At 30.6% G+C, this 10621-nt stretch overlaps 1 protein-coding gene across 1 annotated transcript; it reads left to right on the top strand.

Moving 5' to 3' along the window:
- Positions 1-2245: 2245 nt before the first annotated feature.
- On the top strand, positions 2246-8756 carry LOC108561088. The gene is made up of 2 exons (XM_017918879.1): positions 2246-2439; positions 7905-8756. The coding sequence occupies exon 2, from the start codon at positions 8085-8087 to the stop codon at positions 8685-8687; it is 603 nt and encodes a 200-aa protein (XP_017774368.1). The 5' UTR covers positions 2246-2439; positions 7905-8084; the 3' UTR covers positions 8688-8756.
- Positions 8757-10621: the final 1865 nt, after the last annotated feature.

Raw genomic sequence — 10621 nt, 5'->3', positions numbered from 1 at the left:
GTGTTAATCTACGTTACGCAAGCATACACACATAACTCAAAGTTAGTACACAAATCCCAAGTACTTGTCCAAGTTGTCAAACAAATACAATATTAAATCACCAACGCGTGTATACATCACGATTGCATATTTAGTATGTACGTTGTTTCCATGACAACCATTATATTTACCTACATCTTTACACAACTCGTGCACTTGTCCAAGTTGTCAATTTGCAATTAATTATGTATCTTAATATTGCATAATACAAAAGAAATGAACGAAATTGTAATTTCGTATAAATTTTTGTAAGGTGCGAAGAAACGAGGTGATTGTGCAATTTTCCGAACGTAACTCTGATGGAGATGTCGTGAAAAAAAAAATAAATAAACAGTTGAAGGTAACTTTAGCGCCGTCCGCGTGTGTGCTCATTGTTTTAACATGTTTGCACTAAATCGAAACACAAAGAGCACAAAAGCAAATAGAGAAAGAAAATATGGACAAAGTTTGCGAAAGCAATTAAAGATTTCGTCAAATCATCAGACGAAACTCTAATTAAGAATTAAGTTCTTCAACTTCTTACATAAATTGATGTTAATTCAATTCAATCGCGCATCATTAAATTCAGTGCTGTGGAGGAAAATTACGGCGAGGATATGAAAAAATTGGACGAATTTGTTCAAAATTCGCTAATTTTTATGCATACAGGAAACGCGTGCGGTTTTTTTAGCATTAGATACAGGAAATAATTAAACATTTGAATTCGTTTCGTCCAATTATCCAAGACTACTTTTTGTATATATATAAAAAAAAACAACACTTGAAATTAAATTAGCAAATTATTTTTGATAAAATTTTTAAAAATATTTTCATAATTGTGACAAGATTAATGAAATGATTCGTTTTACGACCTTAATATTTCTATGCATTAAAAGAAAAGTACAAAATTATAAAAGAAAAAATTTCTGCATTGAAAAGTGTCGTTGTGCAAATTGATTTCCTTTGTAATGAACTGACAATATGAGGAGTCTCATTTTACGACCCAGAACTTAACCCTGTCGTAAAACTGGAACGAGTTTGCACAGATTTAAACGAACAAAAACAAGGGCGAAAGAATGGATGTGAATGCGAGAGAATCGTGTCAATGGTTTATTTTTTTCGTGGCGCCGAGGATATAATTTTGCAATATTACGTAGATCGCAGACAGCTTATTAATTTACAACCCAAGTGTACTTAATGATAACGACTGTAGTAGAGACCTAGACAGAGAACGTCATCATCATCATCATCAAGTTCATTCGGATGTCATGAGATTAACGCATTTAGACACAAAATTCTTACGCAAATATTATAATAATTCAATTAACTACAATTCACTTTTCGTTTACTTTTCAAAATTTAGAAATAAAATTACTATACTAAAAAAATATACAATACTTGATACTTGTCAAGTTACTTTAATCGTAGTCTGTTTGCTTTCGACAGTAACTTGTCAAGTATTGATATGTACGTTTCCATAACAACCATAGTTTATTATTGTTATGGCACTATTATAATAATTCAATTAACTACAATTCACTTTTCGTTTACTTTTCAAAATTTACAAAGAAATAAAATTACTAAAAAAAATATACAATACTTGATACTTGTCAAGTTACTTTAATCGCAGTCTGTTTGCTTTCGCCAGTAACTTGTCAAGTATTGATATGTACGTTTCCATGACAACCATAGTTTATTATTGTTATGGCACGATCATAACCTGTACTCGGTTAACTTAACACTTTACAAACAATCGAATTCACATGGTTTAAACTTTGACAGTTGTCAAGAGTTAAGCGACGAGCGTTGAGAGATGATATTTGAATGGATGATAACAATATGGAATGATGATTTTTTTTACTTTGAAAACATCTCAAGTCCATAAACATTAAAATCCTACAGTCGAACAAGTTATATTCACAATTAAGTTATCAAGACTTAAAGTATACTTAAAAACCTATAGTTTATATAACAAAGTATGTGTATAGCGATCCTGTAGTGAGCGCATGTTTCGATCGAATACGTAAAGTGTTTTCGTTTCGAACGGTTTTATGTAATTGGTGCTATTATCAAAGGGAGATAAGAATATAGACTTGATTAGAGTAGAGTTCGAATGAGCTGGTGCGATGATGATGATGATGGTGGTTGGTCGGTTGGTGGTGGGGCTCACAGCCATCGGAGATTGCAATTTTTTCCATGTCAGTCACTCAGTCTGGCCGCGACAGCCACGAAACAACAACAACAACAACAAAACGCGCAACGCAACTTAGTTACATTAGTTACCACAGCAACAGCAACAACAACAACAACTTAAGTTCGGTGTGCTTTTGACTCGTTTGTTTCGCGTGCTCTTTTGTTTTCGTTCAACCACAATTCAACAAAACAAGTACACAAAGAATCAAAGCCGTCTCAGCAAATTAGGTTTGTTAATTTAATTAATTGAAAAACTGCCAATTGCAAAATTACATCACGCGCACAAATTATTAATATTTCATTTAAAATTGTTATTTTCATTATATTTTTTTTTCGCGAATGCAGCGCATTTCGAAGCGGAGATAAAACAAAACGAGAGACGAGAGAAAACACACACACACACACAAACACACTGACTGCATTATTCATAAGTGGAGAAAAACGCGGTTACAATTCTTCAGTTATAAATAATTCCGCGATTTTCACCGCAATTCTTCGGAAGAGAAGATAAGTTATTTTTAAACTTATCGGACTTTAAAATTTTCAACCGGTAATCAAGGAAGACGCGACAAACAAAAGAAAAAAACAAAACAATAACGATTTTTCTATTGCTTGTTGTGTTTTTTTTTGTTTCATAACTAATAATAAGTGGTTTTTCGTTGGAATTGAAAAATGACAAATTAAATTTGAAAAATTTCATCTAGAAACACTTTGAATTTATTTAATTAGAACAAAATCTAGCGATCATCGTTGGTTACTATGGAAATTTTAACAAAACAGTAACTTTTTTTGTTAAAATTTCCTGTAGCATTTTTATTTAATTAAAAAAAAATATCTAGTTGACTTCATTAGTTACTATGGAAATTAATTACTGACAAAACAATTGCAATGTTTTTGATGCTTAGTTTATTTTTTTGAATTTTAATGAATAATAATTGTTTTACGTTACATTTAATTAAAAAAAATCTAGTTGACATCATCGGTTACTATGGAAATTAATTATTGACAAAACAATAGCGATGTTTTTTGATGCTTCGTTTTTTTTTGTTGTCTTTTAATGAATAATAATTGTTTTAGGTTACATTTAATTAAAAAAAATCTAGTTAACTTCATTGGTTACTATGGAAATTAACTTTGACAAAACAATAACGATGCATGTGTTGTTTGTTGTTTTTTCATAAGTAAAAATAAGTGGTTTTTCGTTGAAATAAAAAAAAGACAAATTAATTTTGGAAAATTTTCATCTACAAACACAATGAATTTATTTAATTACTACAAAATCTAGTGGTCATCGTTGGTTACTATGGAAATTTTGACAAAACGAGAAATATAGTTGACTTCATTGGTTACTATGGAAATTAATTATTGACAAAACAATTGCAATGTTTTTGATGCTTCGTTTTTTTTGTTGTCTTTTAATGAATAACAATTGTTTTACGTTACATTTAATTATTTAATTTAAAATAAAAATCTAGTTAACTTCATTGGTTACTATGGAAATTAACTTTGACAAAACAATAATGATGTTTCCTTAATATGTAAATAACTGAAATAAATAAAAATCTAGTGTTCCTTGCATACTTTGTAAATTAAATTTGACAAAACAATAACGATGTATGTTTTGTTTGTTGTTTTTTCATAACTAATAATAAGTGGATTTTTGTTGGAATTAAAAAATGACAAATTAATTTTGAAAAATTTTCATCTAGAAATACATTGAATTTATTTAATTAGAACAAAATCTAGCGGTCATCGTTGGTTACAATGGAAATTTTGACAAAACAAAACAGTAGTGAGAAATCTAATTAACTTCATTGGTTACTATGGAAAATAACTTTGACAAAACAATAACGATGTTTCATTAATACGTAATTAACTGAAATAAATAAAAATCAAGCGTTCGTTGCAAACTTTGTAAATAAAATTTGACAAAAAAATAACAATTTTCTATTGTTTTTTATATGTCTTTCCATTACTTTTAATAAAACATTCAATTTGTTCCAATTTTCATGTAGAAACGTATAGATTTGATAGAAATAATAATGATCAATGATATAAATTTGCATACATAAATTAACATCACAATTTTCACTACTGTTATTGCAACAGACATGCATATAAATAATAACATTATTGCCACCACAAGAATACAAAAAAAAACAAAAACAAAACAAATAAACAAACGAATGAAGAAACAACAATTATGTATACGTGATTGAATGCAAATTAAAAATACATCAAAAAGAAATAGCGAAATGATCAATTTTTTTTCGATTCTTTCAACTTTTTCATTAATAATCAAGTAAAACTTAATGTTGTAATTAGTTAAAAAAATTGAAATATCTTGAGGAAAATCAAATTTATTGAAAAATAAATTGAATTCTCCATTTAAAACTTAACTTCAAACAAAAAAAATGTAGCAATTAGATAAGAGAAATATGTGAAAATTTCCATAAACCTATAAAATCGATTTGTTCATTCAATTTTTAAGCACAAATAAACGAAGGAAACGTTAAAATTACTGTTATCTTAACGTTCTTGCATATAAAACTATATTAGTCTCGAACATTTCCATCGTTGCGAAACGATAAATGAAAATTTAACATCAACAAATTAAAAAAAACTTAGATTCGAGAAACGAAAATTTTAATCGTTACTAATAACGATTCTATGAATCACCTTCAAAAGTTTTATTCGATTTGAGGTCACGCAAATCTACACACATACAAATTCGCATATTCACTAATGATTAATTCAGAAATCCATAAAAAAAAGAAGAAGTTATTTCCAACAAAAAAAATGTACAGTTTCTTTTTCGTTCTTAAAAAGGTTATCGAATCTTAAGATTATTTACATTAAAATTGTCATCGAGTCCTGTTACTTTTTATGGAAATTCGTTCAAGTAATGAATATCGTATTATAAACATGAAATGTTATTTAAAAATTTGCGCAAACAGTCACGTTTCTTTATGGAACAACAAATTCGTTTTCTTTCTCCAATTACGATACAAAAAAAAAATGTTATCAATCTCTTTTTAATTGTTATTTCTTTGATCCGACGAACCGAACAACCTTGGATATAATTGCAGCGAATCTCGACGATTTCAAATCCGTTTTCTTTCATTCACATTCATGGAAACCGATAAAAAATATCTTCTAATAAAACTTTAACATTGATGGAAATCTGTTGTTGGTTGTGTGTGTTAGTGTGTATTGAATTGAGCCTCGTATAATCACAATAATAAACTGAAACTTTATCGCGTTCCAAAGACGAACTGTTTGTTTGTTTGCTTGCTTGTACAAGCATGTATGTTCGATTATATAAAACGATGGAATTCTCGGCCAGATTAAACCAGATTGATGCGACGAGTATTATTTATAAAAGGAAAGTCGAGTCGATCGAAGGAAGGAAAAAAAAAAAAGAGAATACATCAATTTCAAGCATTTTCAAGACACTTTTCTGCATCTATATAAATTCAATTCGCAAGTTTTCTTTATCTCTACATACTAACATGTATAAAGTTAGCTATAATATAAAAAAAAATCAATTTAAAACAACGTTTTTCGACGATTTTAAAACAATTCAATCTGACGCCATCTGTCGTGTATAAATCGAAACTTGTTACATTCACTAATTTTAACAGTATTTATAAAATCAACAATTCAAGTTTAATAATAGCATTGAAAATGATAAATAAATAAAGCAAATTAGATAACGCCATCTATCTATTAATTAAGTAAACTGAATTTACATTAAACCAAATTAATTTATTACTTTAATTTGTTATTATTATAAGAAAAAAAAACAACAAATATCGCAGTAATTAAAGTTATTTACGTGACGCCATCTATGGTATAATTAAAGTAACCAATTTTATAAGAATTGAACTTCAAGTTCTGTAATAGTAGTGAAAATGATAAATAATTAACGTAAATTACACAATTTGTTTGGACGCCATCTAACGAGTAAATTACATAATTAATTCTGCATCATAGCAAATAAATGTATCACTTTGATTTGCTATTGTTATTATGTGTAAAAACACAATAAATATCGTAATAATTGACGTTCTTTCTGTGACGCCATCTATCGTATAATTAAAGTAAACAATTTTATAAGAATTAAACTTTAAATTAGTTTGCATTTTATTTTCGTAATCAAATTCTGCAATAGCAGTGAAAATGATAAATAACTAACGTAAATTACACAATTTGTTTGGACGCCATCTAACGAGAAATTACAAAATTAATTCTGCATCATAGCAAATAAATGTATCACTTTGATTTGCTATTGTTATTATGTGTAAAAACACAATAAATATCGTAATAATTAACGTTATTTCTGTGACGCCATCTATCGTATAATTAAAGTAACCAATTTTATGAAAATTAAACTTTAAATTAGTTTGCATTTTATTTTGGTAATCAAATTCTGCAATAGCAGTGAAAATGATAAATAACTAACGTAAATTACACAATTTGTTTGGACGCCATCTAACGAGAAATTACAGAATTAATTCTGCGTCATATCAAATAAATGTATCACTTTAATTTGCTATTGTTGACTTTGTAAATACTGTTGAAACTATTGTATGTATCTTTGAAAGTAACAAAATTTAGTTACGATTTTTACACGACAGATGGCGTCAGATTAAATTGATTTAAAATCGTCGAAATTGCATTTATTTTCACTTGTAGCTAACTTTATACATGTGTAAAATCACAATAATTGACGTTTTTTATGTGACGTCGAAATTTCATAAATTTTAAATCTACATTATTTTTCAATGAGAATAATCGAAACGCAATCGCGCACCATTGTTCAGCGAAACAAAATAATTAAATTGTCATTATCTAAGCTAGATAGATTAATCTACGTGATCGCAAAAAAAATAAAATTAATCGACCCAATTACAAAACGGAAATTTTAAAAGTGTTCCCACAGTTGTTGTTATCGCCTCGATAATTGAGGAGAAAATCGAACACGAGTGGAACTGATGAATCTGCAAGGAAAACGACTTTTTCATCATATCACAAGTTCAACGTATCGATAAAACAAAACAACAACAGAAAAAAAATACTTCTGTACGGTAGTCAAATTGTACAATTATTAAGTACAAATTTAGAATCTAACTGATAATATTATCGAAATTATCATTAAATTCCACGATGATTCGACTGGAATTTTAAGTCATTAAGTCGTGATAGATATTTACGGTCTCGCGTCCAGGCGTAGTGCGTATTGTATAAAATTTGAGTAAAATTAGTAAGTTAAGTCACTAAGTTATTAAGTGCTTTTTAGTTACGCCATCTATCGTGATTTTTTTTTAATCTTCGTGATCTTCTTTCTTCTTTCGTGAAACACCTCAAATTGGCTTCCGCGTTAACCGTTAAGCCGGTCACTGTCTGTTCTATTCTTATCACTTGACTAACTATCTAACGTAAACTATCTACTATTATCAATGTACAAAGTAAGATACTGGAATGATAGGTGAAAACGAGAAGGTCGAAGCAAACATATGCAGCATTATGTAAATTAACGTGTTTTAGCGTTACGCCATCTCTCGGGTTTTTAACGAACTAATCAATTGTTGATCTGCTTGAAACTGTTTTGTATGTGGTTTATATTGGATTTGGATCAAGTCACTATGTAAATTCGATTGTTTAATGTTCAATGTTTCGTTTTTTCGCAGATTTGAGCTTCTGGTTCTCCTCTTCGTGCAGCGAAACAAAGAAACAAGTGGTTCTCGCGCGCTTCGCTTCGTCTCTGTATAATGAGAGCGACGGTTTCGGGTGTAGCAGCAGCGGTTTCCCTGTGTGTAGGCATCAAATTGCTTCCATAAAACATAATCAAGACCGCAGTAATTCAGTCAATGACGACCACAACTACTGCGATGATGATGATGGAAGCGAAGGGCGGTCCGAATCTGCTGATGGGGGACCTCCAGTTCAACGCATCGAACAAACGGAACGGCATCAAGTACTCGGCGAGCGGCAGCACGACGTCGTCGACGCCGACACCGACGACGCCGACGTCCGCATCCTTCGAACTGAGACCGGTCAACTTCAAGAACGGTCCGATGACCAACGTGAACAACAACAGTCTCATCTTGAACAACAACGTGAACAATAGTAGTGTCGACAGTAAGAAGACTGCAGCTGTGAACGGTTTCGCCGCCTGCAGGAGACACGACATGCCCATGCTGATCATGCCCAATCTCAAGCAGCAGCAACAGATCTCTTCGTTCAGACAGTACAGGACGGATCCGTTCTTGCTGCAACAGCAACAGCAACAAAGGGATTACACCGTTCCCGGACATATTTCGCGCATCTGCTCGAACGCCACCTCCTCTTCGTCCAGCCCCAAATCATGGACTTCCGTGGGGATGGGATGCACCGACGGCAAGAAGATGATCGTCAAGCGAGTGCCGACCTCACCGAACGAACTCTTCAACATCGTCAATCCACCAACGTAAGTTTAACAACTTTACAATATTGTTGCCACAAATAACGAAAAATGGTAAATTATCTAAAGTAGTTCCCCGAGGATCAATTTTAGGTCCTGTCAACATAGGACACATTTTTCACTGTTAATTTCAAATAAAGTTCTTTAATTGTAAAGCTGCACACACACTATATCTTAAATCAAAAAACATTGTAAGAAATGCACAAATTAATTGAAAAAAAAAATCATCATATTTTCTAAATTAATTATACATTATTAAACAATTGGTGAAGCAATAGACGTGCTATAGAAGACTTATAACAATAAAATATGTAAAAAGTTTATGAATTCTGAGAATTTTTGTCAACAAATTCTGACATTTACTCTTAAAATTAACATTATTTAATTGTTGTATCCATGGATACGAATGTAACAATAAAATATGTTAAATCAATCTAACCTAAAAATCTGTTATAAGATCCAGTTAAGGCCACAATTTCATCTACAATTCGCGTATTGTTGCATGGATTATTCTTTGCATTCAAGTGTTGAATGTTGATGACCGTTGATCGTCCTTGTCGTGTGCTGCTCATAGACGCGCTATAGAAGACTTATTCCGATATAATAATAAAATATGTAAAAACTTTTATTGTTATTAAGAAAAATGCGAAATTTTGACAACAAAATCTGACATTTACTCTTAAAAGTAACAGAATTGACATTATTTAACAATTGTTGTATCCATGGAAACGGATGTAACAATAAAATATGTCAAATGTTCTAACCTAAAAATCTGTTGTAAGTGGCCACAATTTCATCTACAATTCGCGTATTGTTGTATGGATTGTTGTTGCATTCAAGTGTTGAATGTTGATGACCGTTGATCGTCCTTATCGTGTGCTGCTCATAGACGCGCTATAGAGGACTTATTCCGATATAATAATAAAATATGTAAAAACTTTTATTGTTATTAAGAAAAATGCGAAATTTTGACAACAAAATCTAACATTTACTCTTAAAAGCAACAGAATTGACATTATTTAACAATTGTTGTATCCATGGAAACGGATGTAACAATAAAATATGTCAAATGTTCTAACCAAAAAATCTGTTGTAAGAGGCCACAATTTCATCTACAATTCGCGTATTGTTGTATTGATTATTGTTGCATGCAAGTGTTGAATGTTGATGACCGTTGATCGTCCTTGTCGTGTGCTGCTCATAGACGCGCTCATAGAAGACTTATTCCGATATAACAATAAAATATGTAAAAACTTTTATAGTTATTAAGAAAAATGCGAAATTTTAACATCAAAATCTGACATTTACTCTTAAAAGCAACAGAATTGACATTAATTAACAATTGTTATATCCATGGATACGAATGTGACAATAAAATATGTTAAATGTTCTAACCTAAAAATCTGTTGTAAGTGGCCACAATTTCATCTACAATTCGCGTATTGTTGTATGAATTATTCTTGCATTCAAGTGTTGAATGTTGATGACCGTTGATCGTCCTTGTCGTGTGCTGCTCATAGACGCGCTCATAGAAGACTTATTCCGATATAACAATAAAATATGTAAAAACTTTTATAGTCATTGAGAAAAATGCGAAATTATGACAACAAAATCTGACATTTACTCTTAAAAGCAACAGAATTGACATTATATAACAATTGTTGTATCCATGGAAACGGATGTAACAATAAAATATGTCAAATGTTCTAACCTAAAAATCTGTTGTAAGAGGCCACAATTTCATCTACAATTCGCGTATTGTTGCATGAATTATTCTTGCAGTCAAGTGTTGAATGTTGATGACCGTTGATCGTCCTTGTCGTGTGCTGCTCATAGACGCGCTCATAGAAGACTTATTCCGATAGAACAATAAAATATGTAAAAACTTTTATAGTTATTAAGAAAAATACGAAATTTTGACAACAAAATCTGACATTTACTCTT

This window comes from Nicrophorus vespilloides, unplaced genomic scaffold (genome assembly GCF_001412225.1).
Source record: "Nicrophorus vespilloides isolate i.1.1-1 unplaced genomic scaffold, Nicve_v1.0, whole genome shotgun sequence".
NCBI classification, from domain to species: Eukaryota; Metazoa; Arthropoda; class Insecta; order Coleoptera; family Silphidae; genus Nicrophorus; species Nicrophorus vespilloides.
This window is presented reverse-complemented; position numbering and strand designations above follow the sequence as displayed.